The following is an 18332-nucleotide window of genomic DNA, read 5'->3' on the forward strand; positions in this document are numbered from 1 at the left end:
TGGTCTCTGACTGGCTTTAGGCACTCTGCCACCACCAGACATGTTCTGGATTCCTGGGTCGAGAGCCCCTGCTCTCTGAGGCAAGAAACAAAGCACATCCTGGGTGGAGGTGTCACACCTCCTCCCGTAGGATGGCCCACAGTGCTCGAGAGGAAAGCTTCAAAGGCCTTGCCGCCTTTTTAATGCAACCCCAGCCTATGCTGCTAGTATCAGATGGTAGCCCCCGGTTCAGGCCCCCAACTTTGGCAGGAGAACCAGCGACAAAACTAAGTAAGAATAGCAGGTGTGCCCTCCTTTGCCAACTCCATCCTTCACGTGCTGAAGGCAAAGTGAAGCACTTTTTTCAATGCCCACCATCTTGAAGATGGTGGGACTTATCCAATCAGGGCTAGGACTATGGCCCCGTCCCACAATAGGGTGGCATAATAGAGGTGTGTAGGCACCCCAGGTAAGGAACCCATTGGTCGCTACCTGTTACTTCAATCAATCAAAAAAATAAGTTTATTATGACCAATAGGCCTTTAAACCACATATTACACCATAATACAATTCTACTATGCAATAGATTAAAATTCTATAAAAGCACCATAAAACCAGATTGGACTACTATTATAAGATCATCATTTCTTTGTTTCATTAAAAAGAAAACGTGTTTCAATCACTGTGGATCAGAACTAAATACGTAAAAATCCAACATTTAGAAACTACGCTGATCAACTAAAATTGTCCATTTATACTCTATTTGTCCCTCCCTGGACTACTCTTTCATTTCCTGTTGAATGGAGAGAAGACCGAGGTCCAGATCTTTGGGAAGGATCAGGAAATCTGGTCCAGCGAGTGGTGGCCTTCTGTGCTCGGGGAGTGCCCTCGCCCGGCCACCCATGGGAAAAACTTGGGTGTGCTAGTGGACACTACTCTTTCTTTAGATCTTCAGGTAAACAGGACCGTTTCCACCTGTTTCGGTATCATTAGGACTCTCAAGAAGATCTCCCACTATCTATCCCCCGATGGCATTAGTGTCTTCAAGACTGGACTACTGCAATGCACTTTACATGGGCATTAACAAGAGCCTTATTCATTGGCTCCAGATGGCACAAAACGCGGCAGCAAGACTAGTACTGAATCTCCCGAGATACAGTTCAGCCAAGGCCGCGCTTAGGAGCCTTCACTTGCTTCCGATGGATCGCAGGATTACTTTCAAAATCCTGTGTCTGACCCACGAAGCCTTTTATGATGTCGGCGCGGAAAAAATCAAGTCGCTTGTCCAACATTATGCCCCTAGTAGACCACTTTGATCTGCTCATAAAAACCTTCTCGTGGTCCCTAGGTTCCAGAAGCCCAGATGGGGTGGCAGAGCCTTTTCCACTGTTGCGCCCAAACTGTGGAATTCTCTCCCTCTAGAGATCTCCGGCCAGTCCTCTCTTCTGTTATTTCGCAAGGCCTTAAAAACCTGGCTTTTTCCTTGACACAACTCTATTTTCCCTGTGTCCCGTTTTTCCCGCACCAGCACCTTGATGCCCTTGGCTAAGTCTGCGCTTTATAAGACCACATTCATTCATTCCATAAGAAATCTCTTTGCTGCTTGAATAAACTTTGCCAATGCAATGTCAAGGAACTGCATATCAGTGAGAAGCTCCAGTGAGAAGCTCAGTTGCTTGCATCCTTGACCTTATACCGCATTTTTAAAAAACTGGCCGTAAGAGCAATCGCCGAAGATATACCAGTTTTTGACAATCCATTAAGATATGAACACTCAACCAGTGATTTGGTAAGGTGTCTAAATACGGGTACCAGTTATTCTTTCTCCAGCTATTTAACATAAAGGGCCATATGTATGTAATCCAAATTTACCGATTCTAAAATACCGAATTTTACCGATTCGGTATTTCAGAATCGGTAAATGGTATGTAGGTATTGATTCAGTAAATTTTACCGAATCGGTAACATTCGGTAAATACCGATTCGGTATTTACCGATTCAGTAATTCCCATAGGAATGAATGGGATGCCATTCACTATTACCGATTCGGTAAATACCGAATCGGTAATAGGGGGTGCCTATTCAAGGGTGGCAGGGTGTCACATTGACACCCTGTTGCACCCCTGAATCGTGCATGTGTGCACATGTGGCACACATACATGCCCTAAGGGCATGTATGTCTGCCACATGGCACTTTTGGAAAAGCACAAATTTGCTTTTTCAAAGGTTTTCGATATTTACCACCAACTTCTAGTTGGTGGTAAATACCGAATCCTCAACTCAGAAATGCACTCACTTGAGTGCTCCCTACATTACGGATTCGGTAATTTACCGAATCGGTATTTTAAGGATTCGGCAATTTACCGATTCCTTAAATTACCGATTCGGTAAATTACCGAAGCCTTAAATTTGGCCCCTACATCTCAAATGCCTAATACCGGTCGGTAACGGCCGAAATTCGGTAATTTCATCCGTTACCGACCGGTATTGGGCTACCTACATCTGGCCCAAAATGCACAGATTCTTTTTGTTTCAGGTAATCCATATCAACCTGTCTAGACTTTTCATTTCCCAAGGTTTTTAGAACCCTCTTCCGTTCTTCAATGATTAGCGACTGTGGGTCGATTTTCACCTTTAAACTATCGCAAATAGAGTGGAGTTTGTTTCTTGTTGCTTTTGCCCACTTCAATTCACTCCCTCATACACCAACCTGACACTTTCTCCTCCTCCCCTGACCCTAACCGTTTCCAAAATCTACATAAATGTACTTCAACTTGTATGTTCCATGCTAGCAAGTCTAGTTCTAACCTAATGGCCTGTATCATTGATGAGCTGGGCAAAGACAGAAGGGTTTTTAGACATTTCCCTTCCTCATTATCCCAGGAGCATTTGCCCCCTAAACACAACATTTCTGCTCCGTATTGCATTTGAGGGGGGATCATAGCATTAAAGGCTTTCAACACTGGTCTGTGTGACATAGCTCCATAATTACTGTTACATTTTTTCAACCCGCAAACTGCTGCTAAGCCTTTTGTTTTCTGGGCCTGTAAATGCTTGCCCCAATCTAACGCTCTATCAAATCCTATTCCCAGGTATTTACAACTTCTAATTTTGTTTGGCCTAGGAACCAACTGCATTTTTGATCTCTCTTTCCAAAGCACAATATTTTAGTTTTTTCCATACTTGCTGTTAGGTGTTTGGATGAACAATATGTATCAAATACATTTAACTTTCTTTGCAGGCCAAGTTCTGTTTGGTCAAGAATGACTAGGTCATCTGCATACAGTGGGCAGGGCGGATGTTTTCCGTTTACCTTTGGGCTTGCACTTCTTTTAGTCATTAAAAGGGAAGGTAAATCTGCGAGAAACATTGAAAAAAGAAGAGGTGCCAATACGCAGCCCTGTTTTAGGCCGTTATTAATTACTATCTCATGAGTCAAACCCCCTGCTGTATCGTTAATGACCTGTGCCCAATTTTTACTATGTAGCTCTTGAATAACTGTTAGGAGTTCTTCGGGGATATTATATCTTTTGAGCGTCTCTCATAGGCAATCTCTATTTACTAGATCAAATGAAGCCCGGAAGTCAAAAAAACAGCAGTATAATTTACCTTGCTGTTCTACCGACTTCCGAGCCACAGCCCACAAGGCAAAACAGTGATCGAGGGTTGAGTGCCCCTCCTTAAACCCTCCTTGTTCTACCGGGACAATCGCATGTAACTCAACCTATTCCTTAAGTCTGCCCAAAATTATTTTGGAGAACACTTTCACACCAATATCTAGGAGATTAATTAATCTCTAATGCTTTGGATCCTTTCTATCCCCTTTTTTATACAGAGGCCTGATTACTGCTCCCCTCCATGATTTTGGGATAAAGCCTGAGGCTAAAACGGCTGTAAACATCTTTGAGAAAAATTGGGCCCACCAGTTTAGTTCTGTTTTAATTATTACTGCTGGTTAGTTATCTGGCCCTGCAGCACGGGTTAGATTTAACTTCTTAATGACGTTTGTCACATCATCAATGGAACATGAGGGGATTAGAACTTTTGCTGCCTGATGCATAGGGATTCTTTCCTCACTTAATTCTAACCCCTTTCTAGCCTTTTATATAATTGGCTTAGGTGCTCCTCCCAGGATGCCTCATCAACTTCACAATTCAAGTTTCCCGGGGAACGACCCGCTGCATTTTGGATCAGCTTCCAGAATCCTTTTGTATTTTTACTTTCGATAGTTTCCAATATGGAATCCCATCATTTTTCTTTAAAGCACCTTTTCTTGGATCTCACTAACAATGTGTATTCTTTCCTCAATTTTCTTAAATTATTTTAGCTCTCCTGATCATAACTTAGCCTCATATTTCTTTCTTCTCTCCTCAGTATCTTTTTTTTCTCTCTACATACGGAATCGAACCAGCCCATTTGCTTTCTATCCCACCCCTGTGAAATTTTGCCACCCTTTTCTGTCTTCTTTAGGTTGGCACTGAGGCATTTTACTACTTGAGGGATTTTTTCTTCAAACCATGGAACCTTCACGTTCCCTATTACCTCAAGAGCTAGAGCTAGATTTTGTTATATATTCATCGGTTAGATTTGTGGTCTGCCGTTTTGGGTAATCCATTGATTGCGGTAGAACTTTTTCACAAACTCTTGGGGGAGCTCTCACTATTTCACAATAAAGTGGGTAGTGCTCGCTTTCTTTGCGCTTAATTACCTTAAACTTTTTTACAAAGGCAAAATTCCAAGCGCGTACAAAGAAGTAATCTATAGGGCACAATTGATTGCCTCTTCTAAATGTTTGCGCTGCTGGTCTATCAAATTCCGATCTGCCGTTTAAACTAATTAACCCCTGTGACCCTAGAAATGTCCCTAGCTCTTAATAATAATAATAATAAGGGAATTTATAAAGCGCCTGGTTACGCGCACCGGCGTGTCCCCGCGCTGTAGTGAGTGAGAAATCACAGAACCGCTAACCCGACTTCAGGCGCCCAGGAACAGAATTATTGAAGGAACAAATATGTTTTGAGCTTCGTTCTGAATCTGCTCTCCGAGGGTTCCAGAGGGAGCTCAAGCGAGAGTTTGTTCCAATTCCTAGCTGCCAAGAGCCGGAAGGATCTGCCACCCATCTGGGCCTTTTTAATTTTAGGGATCACCAACAAGCCAGTACCAGTAGATCTGAGAGACCTGACGGGTCTATATGCCTTCATAAGGTTCTGCAGGGGGCTAGGCCCAATGCCTTGAATAATGCGGTGGCACGTACATAGGGCTTTAAACACGATTCTTTTCCTTACCGGGAGCCAATTAAGGGCCTCCAAGGCCCTTTTAGAGGCGGCCCTTTTAGGGAGCCTTAAGACCAGCCGAGCAGCTGCATTTTGTAGCACCTGTAGTCGGTCTAGACTCTTCATCTTGCCTGTTCATATTACCACTGGGAAAAAGGGCCGGCATTGTCCCATATGCTTTTAAAAGTTCCTTCAGACAAGGTTCCAGCTTTTCGGGATTTAGCTTATGATTAAAATCTCCCGTTATAATTAGAAAATCCTTGCCATATTTATCATTTAGGGATTTCATATCATCTTTAATGAGCCCCATTTCTTTTACATATTCTTCTTGGGAACCCCACTGTATATATGTGTTTACCACAATCACATGTTCAATTGTTTTTCTCGGGCCCTGTAAGCGTACCTCACTACCCAGCAACCATTTACAGGAAGTGTTTATCCGAGTCACCTTATTTACTGTTCTTGTGGAAATTAGTGTCTTAATTTTTTTTTTTTGTTAAAGTAATTTTTATTGTAGACACACTTTACACAGGCCAATAGTCGCACATAGTCAGCATCATTCACAGTGCTAAAGTCAGGTTCATCAACTTCTCGTGTACACAGCCTGCAGGCCCACATCCCGGGGGCCGGGCGGCGGCAGTAAATTCGCACCCCCATGCCTGGTCGGTCTTCCTCAGGAGTATGGACTCGGATTAGTGTGTGTGCCTACTTTTCTATCCTCGCCTTAATGAAACCCCGAACTCCCCCCCCAACTTGCCCCTCAGTCCCCAAACCCCTTACCCCTCCCCCCCCGCCCCCTCCTCCCCCCCATCATCCGCTCGGGAACCTCCCGTTGCGTAACTCTAATCCCGGGTTCCAGGCTTTCCCCTCCATCGGTCCTATTAACACCAGAGTGGAAATTAGTGTCTTAATACCACCAGATGGACGTCCAAATCTTGATTTAGTGGCGGCTTTATAAATCTGGGTGCTACCTTCAACTACAAGGGTACTGTCGCATAGCCAAGTCTCTTGCAGACAAATAATGTCTGCCTGCCCTGAAACATTTTTTACACAATCAATCTTTATTTGCTCTTTAAGACCATTAATGTTCCACGAAATTATTCTTAGACTATGCGACGACCCATTTCCCTAATCTATTTCGCTGAGATGGCTAGACTCATTTAATGCCCACCAAGATGGGTTTAAGTCACTAACCTCTAGGCTCCAGTTTCCCCAGTTCTTATCCTGCTCGTGATTTTCAACAACTATTTAGATTTTGTTTCTCTTGATCCACATGCCCCTGCAATTAATCTTGCTTGTCTTTTCCGCAAGCCTGCGTGGCAGTTCAAGAAGACGCTATCTGGCTGTACTACTCTTTCTAATTCAGCCTCTGTGATTAGTCTTATACCTTCCTTTAAGATTTTTTTTTCGGCATTTACTATTGCGGATTTAATCATCCCTGAATATACTTCAACCTTTGTCAACTCCTTACCTTTGCTACTTAGTAAGAATCCGAGCTGCCTCAAATCCTTTGATTCAATTTCTCGCAAGTTCGGGTATTTTGAGAAGGCAATAGGAGTTGGGATCGATTTAACGGAATCATTTTCCTCAACTTTTTCCTTCCCTTAGCTACCTCCAGGGGTTCGAAGTATAACCACTTTTTATCACTTGACTCTATAACTTTAGCATCCCTATTCTTTTTTTCGCAAATGGGTCTTTTTATATTTAGAACGTTTGACTTAGCGCCCCCTTTCCCTATACTCTTAGGATGGATTGTCTTCTCCCCTAAATGTACCCCTTTTTCTAACCATTTCTCCTCCCTTTCTACCTCCCAAAGGTTTTTTTGTTGGACCCTTTTATCTCTTGTTTTCTCCTGTTTCACCTCTTGGGGTATATCCGGCTTCTTCCTTTCCTTTTGAGTAACTAGAGAATGCTCTTTTCTTACTGTTGTTACATGTGATGCATGCGGTTTACCTTCTTTACCCTTTACTTTTTTACAACCCGTTTGTTTCCCTTTTTGTTTCCCTTTAAGCTGGTTGGGTTTCCTTAGCGGAAATCTAAACTTTTGCCACCTTTGACTCCACTGTTCACTTCTTCTCCTAATTAACATTGGGTATCTCGAGATATACACATCATGCCCATATTTCAATTGATCAGATTCCCCAGTGTCCCCAGAGTCTCCTAGGGTGGAACTATCCAGCACTGGTCTAACTACAGACGGCATTAGGCCCCTAATGCCCTGTAGTTCGCACACGTGTGCTTTAGACTCATCTCCTGGGCTACTAGTATTTTATTGTTTGAGAGTGTGACCTCTAATAGGCCTTGCAGGATCTTTTGTAACATTAGAATCCTATCCAGCATTGCTGTCGAGGGTGTTGCAGACAAGTCCAGGTTCTTTGTGCTATTAGGCAACATATCTTCCAGTGACTTAGAATCTTGATTTGCCCATTGATCCAGACTTTTGTCTACGTTTTCTCTTTCGTCCAAGTCTATACTATCTCGCTGAACTTACTGCTCCTTTGAGATGCTCTTCTCATATTCTCCACCTTTCGGTGCCAAGTTCGGTGAAAATCCTGGGCGATGAAGAAAGTCTTAGTTCTAAGTTGATGTTATTTGGCTTAAATTACAATGATTAAGGAATGAGTCTTCTATACATTGGACACTTTGATCATTTTTTTTTCCTGAATTAGAGTTAAGTCCTTCTCCAATTCTTGAGTTTTTTTAGGCGTTGGTTTCTTGGTAAAGTGTTTTTCCACAAAGTCTTTTATTGATTTAGATACAGTGCCCCCTCCTTTCGTGCTCACATGCGATGTATTTGGCGCCTGTTTCTTCTTCATTACTTTATTACGTCCACTCGCAACTTTCTCATCCTTATCTTCCATACTCTCCACGGAGGTTCTAATTGACTCACTTGCTTCATTGTTTGTTGACTGAGGGTCTTTTCTTATTTTACTTATTTTTTGCTTTTTAGGTGCCCATTGGTCGCTACCTGTTACTTCCCTGTAACACCCCTAAATCTAGTATTTAGGTGTCTCCCACAGACCCTGAAATTGAAATCCTGATGACCTAAGAAAAGCCAGATGACTTGTCCTGCAGCCCAGTGGCCTCCAAAGCCTGGGTAGGTCTGCCTGCCTTTGATAAAGATCAATATTTCCCGCGAACAGCGGACATGTCCAAAAGAAACCAACTTTAAAGAAAAGGAACTCATCCCTGAGGAACTGCGAAACTGCCTTCTGGACCCACCTCTGCACCCAAAGCACACGGCCCGAGTCCAAGTGGCCTACCGGTTCTGCAAAGGTTCCAGGTGCTTTAGAGCCAGAGTTCACTGTGGACTAAACGCTGACAGACTCTACCTCAATGCCTGCAGGCCAAATCCGAAGACTCCACCTGACCGCGACCTGCACGGTAAGCTGTTCCCGCGCCAAAGGACACCCCTGCACCTGAAGCCCCAGATCCTTGGGGAGCTTATACAATGGTGTCCCTACATCACCTAGCATCAGAACTTACCTGGGCAGCTGTTGGTTTTCTTCGTGCAAGCTCCTGGTCAGCGCCTGCAGCCTCTTTCCAAAACCGATCTTCCCCCGTTGAATTGCTTTGGGTGACCAACACTGTTTTGGCACTTTGCACCTGGTCACCCCATAGCTACTGAGGGTGTAAGTTTGGTGCTGTCTTGTGTCACCCCCCCTTCTTACCTAAACTCCAGGAAATCCACCCCTGACTCAGCTTTACTCACTTGTGAGCTGCGCATCTTCAATCACCCCTAGTCTCCTGTGGTTAACTTTGGGCGCCCAACACCGAATTTGACCTCTTCATCCAGCCACCCCTGTGCCGCTGGTGGTGCATTCTTCGTACCAATTTGAACCTTGCCTGGTGTTGACCTGAAACCCTGAAAACTGGATCAGCAAGTTGTTTTCTTACCTGAAAACCTGAATTCTTGTTTTCCGCCATAGGTTAACATTGCACAGCCTGAAAATTGCACTTTTTAAGGTGTTTTTCCGGAAAAAGTACTTATCTTTTTGTGTACATCTTGGTCTTTAAAATAAATGTTGAAAAAAGCTTATTTTAATTTTTTTTACACTCCTCTGTGTTAAACCTAAGGCTGCTTGCCCACTCTACCACAAATAAAGCACGTTGAGTTTACTTTGAGCCCTGTACACTTCTGGGCAAATCTCTCTACTCTGTGCATGATATAACCATTTAGTGGTATACCATATATAAACAGTCAAAAGTAGGGGGACAGTGCGCTTTTGGGGAGGTCCAAGCGTACATGCCCTAATATACTGTGAAAAAATAGAGTATGGAGTTCCTCAGTGGGTCATGGAACACAATGGACCCTCACACACCCAGCAAGCTAGGTGTCATGCTTCATCATATGGGCCTGCTCCTCGTTGGGTCGGCGCTGCAAAACCTGACTGGCACCCATAAAGGGGCTCTTTAGCGGCGATGTTTTGTTCCTTGCTGTATAGGTGCTGTGGATGTAAGGGGCCTAGTATGTGTAGATGTAATAGTGGAATGTGCAGAGTAAAATGGGGGTGGTATTCCTCTAAATAACTTTATTCAGGGAGGACCCTAGCCTTGTTAAAAAGAATACAGAAGAGGCTACAATGTGTCGGAAATGCGCTCTACTCCTAGGGGGTCGACATGTTTCTCACCTGATAGTTATGAATGATCTGTGGCAATTCCTCAGGACCGTACAACTAGTGGTAATGTGTGCAACTACATACCATACAGTGGTTCTATGGGAACTGTACCCGCCGGTAAGAAGCCAACCTCAACTATGTAAGGTCGTGCCTCATCAGTTGCAGCAGGAAAAGGACACACGTAATATTGTGTTTGCTCCAAAAAGAAGTCCAGTGGTTGACCTACCCAGCACCGCTGCAACCGGGAGCATGACACCTAGCTTGCTGGGTGTGTGAAGGCCCTTGTTCCGAATGGAGGAATTTCCCTCCATAGAAGATTTCCGACCAACCTTTCATCACACATCCCCTTCCATTGTGTTCCATGACCCACTGAGGAACTCCGTACTCAATTTTTTCACATACCATATATAAAGCCAGCTTCCTACATTAGTGGTGCGGCGTTGGGGTACAAGACTCGACATTTGTTGTTCCACGTGATTAATAGGGATTTCACAAAAGTACATTTAAAATTGTTTTTAGGTTAATATTTTTTCCAATATTCCATTTTTTCACCTAAATGTACTTAAACTAGTGTTAGGACCTTGGTTAAGTACTCAACTGTTTAGAAATTAAAAGTCTGTAAAGTTGTCAGGTCTTTAGCAGTCCTTACCATTTTTGTAAGATCCTAATAAGCTCCCAACTACTTTAAACACCATATCCGAGAACCCAGGGACCTCCCTGGAGCTGAACCTAGCCGCCTAATGCACATCTGAGAGTTCAGCAACTCCAAGAGCTGTGCAAGGCTTGGAAAATTGCCCTGGGTCCTAAACCCACAAAAGCCCATCTGCAGCAGTTGCCGGCAGAGAATGACAAGGCCTTGGCAAGTAAAACTTCCCCCACTGGGGAAGAGGATAATGAATCCCAAGTGGTGGTGAAGGAAGAGGGGGACTCTGACTTCATGACTACCCGTTTTGATAGCAACTCCACTGGAAGTGACCCCAGCAGTGTTCTAGAAGAGGCAGATTCTGAAGATGCACTGTGTCCACTTTTTGAAGTGTATAGTATTTTTCCTGAAAAACACTTACTTTTTTGCGTACATCTTGGTCTTAAATTAAACCTTAAAAGAAGTTATTTTTCTAAAATTGAGTCATGTATCATTTAATGGTCACAGTGTGCATAACAAATGTCTTACACTGCTATGTGTTATGCCTAAGGCTGCTCGCCCACACTACCACACATAGAGCACTTTATGTTTACATTGAGACCTGTACACTTCTGGGGGAATCTCTGGACTCTATGCATGTTATAGCCAGTTAGTGGTATACCATATACAGAGCCAGCTTCCTACACCTTGTACTCAAAGCCCTGCCTACAGTACTACCAGGTCATGGCATACATGGCAAGTAGGCAGTGAGCCTGCATCCCTGTACACCACACACTCTAAACATCCAACAAGTCTAAAAACATGCTGTTGAAACCCTGAATACAGCCTTTTCCCATGCCCTGTTCCCCTGGCCTTAGTAAGCATGCCTGTAATTTGAAGCCACACTTAGCAGGTCCTGGGTACACGGCCTGCCAGTGTTCCAGTTATTCCTGCTTGCAATATCTGTGGGTAAATCAACCTTTGGATTTCTGAATTGCATGAAAATTAGCTTTTTCACAAATGGGGACCTAATTCCCCCCTTTGAGTAGTTCTGTGGTCTTACCTGATGATGCTCTCCCAGTCTGCACATGTTCACAGAATTATTTTATTTCCCACCATGATTCACTGTTCAAATGTACTTAAATATCTGTCCTCCTTGCTCCTAAATCTGCCTTTGCCTTTGGGGCATCTTCCGAAAGAGTGGTGGAAAGATGTGATAAATTAAGCTATTTAAATATGAATAAAACTAAATATGTACAGTAAGATTGAATCCCAATGTTATCATCACCCTAGTGCACCTTGTTTAAATTCTCCTGGCCCATTCACCATAAAAAAATAATCAACAAGATCATGGATTGCACGTATTGGAGGGCATAGTGGAAAAACAAGACTTTAACATTGCAGTAATTTGATAATAGTTCAGTGGAGTCTATCCAGATCAAACCGCTTTAGAACAATTATGAGCAACACCACTGGGTTGGGGCTCCCAACAGTAAGGCAAAGCCTCTGAGAACTAAATAACAAAATAAATGCCAGTACTGTAAATCCTTTTCTTTCTTAATGGCCATACACTAATTGACAAAAAACAAAAAGTGACGTAGACTACTTTTTCTGTCTGAGTTAATCAAATTGAAATTATTATTTATTCAAAATATCAAAATTTTCACTCGATTCTTTTACTTTTTCCATTTTTCCCAAATTTGCAACATTAAAAACACATATAATGTCCAAATTCAAGAACATACAATACACTCTCAGGCACTCTCACGTTCAGTCACAACCACTCCACACATTCACCATATACAACAAACAATATATTTACAATTATCAAACTTTTTTCACAATTCTTTTTACAATGCCATAGAAAATTGAATCAAAAAAATGTCATCTCATTTAAATTTTTCTGAGGCTAATGTTTACACAATCTTATGGCTGGAAAATAACTGGTCTACGCGTTTTGAACTCTAGCTGGTTTATAGAGTTCTCATCAGGACTAAAAAGACAAGCTGTCTACACTTGTGAGTAACCCAAATGAATCAGTCGCAGGACAATGTGGCTTGTAGGACCAGGGTCACTGTCTGTATGTATAAAGGTGGTCGGGGTCTTGTGTACTCTAGAAATCACCCGGTGTTGGCGTCTATTGAATTCCAATCCCTTGCGCTAAGACGCTCTGATTGAATAACGGATCGGCCGCCTCCGTTCGATTCGCTCGAAGCAAATCAGCCTCCGTATACACACAGCTTCCGGACTTCGAGTGTCCGCTGTAACTTTCGGCATTCAATGCCGAAAGTTACTGCGGACACTCGCACCAGGGGATTTCTGGTTTGTTTATCACTGCGGACCCATCGAAGGTTAGCCATCACCATGGCTCCAGCATGGTGGAAATTAAATTCAAGCTGATATTTCCTGCTCAGTCTGACCCTTCATTTCCAACAACTTTTTTCTTTGCCTGCAAATCATAGTTTACCCATAGGTCTTTCATTGGCAGCAGCATGCTATGAGTACTTCAGATGTATCAGAGCACCAGAGGGTGCATGGATGTTGACGTGGGCCTACTTCTCCTGCATGTTGACGTGGGTCTACTTCTGCTGCATGTGCCCTTGTTTGCAAGTTGAGTGGTAGAAAGTTGAGCAGACCTGAAACAATCACTCTTTGGTTTTTCCATCTCTTGCCTTAGTGTTGTATATAACCGTTGATGCACTTTGGTCCTCAGTCCTACAGTAAACTCAGCCTCACTGTCAGCTTAAACTTGATAAAATACAAAAAAAGATTTCAGTCCAGGACATCTTCTGCAGCATGGAATGCTGTCTTGAAGGAGACATAAGGTTGCAGTTTGTCTCTGGCTTTGAGAGACGGACATTACAAAGATTATGTCAGGAGTTTAGGATACACTTTCAACGATATTGAAATGAAAGCACCATGTGTGTACCAATAGTAAACAACTTTGGAGTAATCTATACCTTCATTCCTGACTACAAAGGATAGATGTGCACTCTCGCATTGCTGTTGGAGAGGAGGTTATGATGCATTGAAGGATCTGTAGACTATTGATGAGGATTGATTCTATAGCTTCATTCCTACCGTTCGTTTGTTTAAAGTGATAAGAGATATAAGTAAGTGGTACCTTTCCTGTTGCAATGCTGATTAAACCACTTCAGGGACTGTGAGTGTCAGCAAAATAAGACTGAAAGCATGAAACTGTTTTCATTCATTGTGTTAGACCAAGTGAGGAAATTATTCTGATGGGAACAACGAAGAAAAAAAATAATGCTATGCTTGTGATTATGAACAATTTACCTGTTTCTTATATTGTTTTTTTCTTTTTCAGAAAACATAGCCATGCTTGCGGAAACTGCACTTAGATTTTTAGAACTAGTGCAGTTAAAAAACCTTAGCATGGAAAATGATCCAGGCAGTGAAGAAATGGACGAGGTCTCACTCCTCAGTGGAAACTATGACACAGGTATTGTTGTCCAAGCATTTGATTTGTTATGCTGGCTCGATCAAGCTGTACTTTCCATAGGAAATGTCATAATTATGTTGTTGTATATAAATTTGACAGTTTTTGATCAAGGTCTACCAAATTTGAATGGTTGTCATTTGTGGATCCGTAAGCTGGGTAACATTGGTCATGCATGTAATATAGTTAAAGTCTCGTTCAGATATGATTCTTGCTATGTTGAAACACTATTGCATTGTACAGGTGGGAATGGTAGATCGTGCGGAAGGGGTACACCTTGCCCTTCATTGCCACTCAACCGCACCTTCTATCACCCCCAGAGTGACTGATGCAGGACCATCTTGTCCGTTTTATGGAAGGAAGTGCAAGCCCTTTTATCCAAAGGGACTATTGAAAGGGTGCCTGTGCTAGGTGTAAGGCGTGGTTGTTATTTCTGCTACTTTTTGCCACCGAAGAAGGATGTAGGACTTCATCCTATTTTAGACCTGCTCCCTCTCAATGCCTTCCTCTGAAGGAAAAAATCAAGATGCTCACCATGGTTCAGGTTTTGGCTGCCCTTGACCCTTGGAGATTTGATGGTGGCCCATAGACAAGCAGGACGCCTATTTTAATTTTATCCTCCTGCAGGCCCATCAGCGCTACCTGTGGTTTGTAGTGGGACCAGACCATTTCCAATTCAAAGTGCTTTGGTCACATCAGTGCCCCTTGGGTGTTCACTAAAGTGATGTTGCTGGTAACAGCACATCTTCAGAGGTCAGGGGTCCCTGTCCTTCCCTACCTCGACACCTGGCAAATTACACCTGACTTCTCAGTTACTCCCCTTCACGAGAACCATTCTGAACACGGTTTGGTTTTGTGCCTTTCCCCAGAAAGAGAGTTCAGGACATTCAGGCTATGATCCCGATCTTTCAGCCTCTGTCCTGCATTTCAGTGTGGTCGACTATGAGGCTACTGTGACTGATGGTCTTCTGCAGTCTTCTGAGGTCTTGTGAAGTCTCAGTGGGTCCAACACCAAGGGGATGTCTCCAACCACGTCCAGATCTCGGAGGAGACTGTGAAAGATATGCATTAGTGGTTACTGAATCGCAATTGAGACTGCGGCACACCCCTCTCCCTACCCCACTCAGAGTTGACAGTGGTGACAAATGTGTCCTTATAAAATGTGGATGTCATGCATCTGGGAGAGGTGGAGATCAGAGGCCTCTGCTCTCTGGTGGAGGCCTTGCTCCAATCCAGCCACCTGGAGCTGATGGCCATCTGCTTGGCATTGAAAGCCTTCCTTCCGTCCATCAAATGGATGCAGGTGCTAACGGCCAACTTCACTGCCATGTGGTATTGCAAGCAGGGCAGTGTGAGGTCCTGGACCCTATACCAGGAGGTGCAATGCCTCTGGAAATGGTTGGACTGTCAAGTGATGTTCCTGGTGGTGAATCACCTGCCAGGGCGGATCAGCTCAGCAGCTGATGCCTAGCTGATCCCAAGTGGCAGTTACATCCATAGGTGGCGCAAGGTCTTTTCTGCAAATAGAGAGAAACTTGGCGCGATCTATTCGCCACAGGCGAGAAGGTGCAATATCAGCAGTTCTGTTTGTTGGAGTTTCCAAGCTGCCTCTCGTTAGGAGACTCATTCCAACTTGAAGCTTGGGACTCCTGTATGCCTCCCCGCCCATACCACTATATCCCAAAGTCTATAGAACATCGGCAACGACTGGGCCTAAGCCATCCTTGTGGATCTGAATTGGGCACGGGGAGTATGGTATCCAAACTCCTTGGCTTGAGCATCTGTCCTCTGATCTGGCTTCCCCTCGAGAAAGATGTGCTGAGGCAGCCGTAGGGCAGGCTCTTACCCAGGCCTTTGCAATCTGCACCTTCATGCATGGAGATTGAGCAGTGACAGTTGAACACCTTCAACTTTGCCCCGGAGGTGGTTGATGTAACCTTGACAGCCAGGTGTCTTTCGACCAAAACTGTATATGCCTGTCTTTGGTACAAATCTGTGGGTTGGTGCTACACACACATGATTTACTCCCTCCAGGCAAAGTTATCTGAGATTCTCTTGCTTTTTTGTCTCATGGCTGGCAACATTTTGTCCACAGTTAAAGGGTACCTTATGGCGCTTTTAGCCTCTTTATGGTTGCCTGACCAGCCCTCGTTATTTAAGTCACTGGTTGTGATGCGTTTTTGAAAGTTCTCCAACATTTGTTTCCTTCCCCTCCTTTTGTCATGCCTCAGGAGGATCTTAACTCGGTGCTCACATATTTGATGTGCATTCCTTTTGAGCTGTTCCTCCACCATTACCTTGATGAGTGAGTGAGTGAGTTTCGAGCTCTCTGTGTTAACCCACCGTACACCACCTTCGTTCCAGACAAAATGGTTCTGCGGACATGAGCATCCTTCTTACCAAAAGTTGTGACTCCATTCCACGTCGGGCAAACCATCAACCTGTAGGCAGTCTATGCTCTGCATCACTCTTCTAAGGAAAAGGAGAGACTCCATCATTTGGACCCAAAAAGAGCACTGATCTTTTACATCGATCGTACCACAGATCAACTCATTGTGAGGTTGGTCAGGTGAAAAAAGGTCAAGCTGTGCAGAAACAGACTATCTCCCTCTGGATCACATTAATATCTGCTGCACAATGACTAAAAAGCAGCCTCCAGAAGGTCTGCAGCCCCATTCAACCAGGGGTAAAGCTGATCCGGCTGTGGGCACGCTGAAGCCCTGTCCGGAACATCTGGCTGGCAGCTGCATTGGCTTAACTACATACGTTCACAAACCACTACTGTCTGGACATGTTCGCGAAAAGGGGCTTTTCACCAGCTCTGTCCTACAGGATTTCTTGTTTTGAGCCATTTCACAGACTCGCCTCCTAAAATGTCCTGCTCTGGACTCTGTTAAATGGCGAGGAATCTACAATTAGAAGGCTCTATCCGAAGAAGAACAAGTTACTTTCCTTTGATAGTGCCATCTCTGGTAGGGACTCTTAAATAACTTCAGATTCCTTACAGACCCTCCTGTCCTCCCCGTTCTGTGAATTGGGCTGTATCCTTTAATAAGATCCCAAGTCTAGGAATCACACACTGTTCAAAGCTGATTGCTCTGTGATGGGGGCTAGACAGCTTTGAAAGGAACCGACATCAACAGGCGGGAGTGGTGCCTCTTTTCTGGAACAGAAAGGCATCAGTACATAGCTGCACACCTACTGGAGTGCAGAGGTAGTGCTCAAAAGTTCTCAAATGCACTCAAATGCAGTCTGAGGCCTGGGAAACATTTCAAAGGTGAGGAATCTGTAGTTACGAGTCCCTACCAGAAAGAGCGTTAACAAAGGTAAGTAATTGGTTCTTTACAGATATGTATGAACACACACAGTCACGATTTTGTGTGATGGAGATCCAGCAATGATGCCTTTGTAGTTAAGTTTGACCAAACACTTCTCCTAGAAAAGCTGTTTTTGCATCGTAGAGGACTGTGCTCCAATTTGCCCAATTTCAACCAAATGCAGCAGATGAATACATTTAGGCAGGGTCACTGGAATTATGTGCAGGGAAGGACCAAAGTTTGCAGCAAGCTCGACTAAATCATTCAGCTAGAAAGGGTAAATTAAGCTACATAAAAAGGCACACATTGTGGCAGTTTGACCTAATTATTTGATTTGAGCACTATTGGGACAAACGTTGTACCCATTAATATTAGTTTAGCACCTCAGTTGAGCAATCAGCAACTTAAAGTTGATCATTTCACCTTTGCAAAGGGTCTTTTATTTAGCAGCCATCAGTATGACACTGCTAGTTCAAAGTTCATTGTGTGATTACTTAAAATCATTACAATTTACAAAAAGATAAAATATCATGAAATGTTTGACGAAAATAGTCACTGAACCATAACAATCAATGTTCACGAGGCAGTGCCAGACAACATATGATTAATAAAATACCAACAGTATAAAATGTGATACACAAATGGGTCTTGGGCTAAAGTGCTGGCTGCTGTACTGAGTTCTTCAAGCATCATATTAGCGCTTCCTGAACAGACACAGATGTCTTTCTGAGTGCCATATAGCCTTATAAGAATTCTTGAACAGCAGCCATCGGCATTCGCTGCTTAGTGGAGCTTAGTCGGCACAGTTAATCTGAAGGTATTGCAATGACTCAAGCCATTTATTTAAAGGGCTGAAGTGCCTAGAAGAATTGGGCCTGTAAAGTGTAAGCTCCAACCAAGATACTTATGTCTATCTGTATTTGAAAACTTTAAAACAGGAAGTTCAGTGCGTTTGGAAGTTAATAAAAAATATTGGTCATATTTCAAAATCCTGCTATAAGTTTTATCCAGTTTCAAAATTGTGCCTGGGACCCTTGCTTGTGTGAATGTCTAAAGTGCAAC

The 18332-nt window shown here is 43.5% G+C and overlaps 1 protein-coding gene across 1 annotated transcript in view; it reads left to right on the forward strand.

The window, feature by feature from the left end:
• The window catches only part of PIK3R4 (phosphoinositide-3-kinase regulatory subunit 4), a 195447-nt gene that overhangs the window by 36116 nt on the left and 140999 nt on the right, over nt 1-18332 (forward strand). The window contains exon 5 of the mRNA XM_078663885.1: nt 13822-13956. Coding sequence (XP_078520011.1) covers nt 13822-13956 — 135 coding nt within the window. The remainder of the gene's footprint in view (nt 1-13821; nt 13957-18332) is intronic.

This window comes from Lissotriton helveticus, chromosome 10, assembly GCF_964261635.1.
Source record: "Lissotriton helveticus chromosome 10, aLisHel1.1, whole genome shotgun sequence".
In the NCBI taxonomy this organism is placed as follows: domain Eukaryota; kingdom Metazoa; phylum Chordata; class Amphibia; order Caudata; family Salamandridae; genus Lissotriton; species Lissotriton helveticus.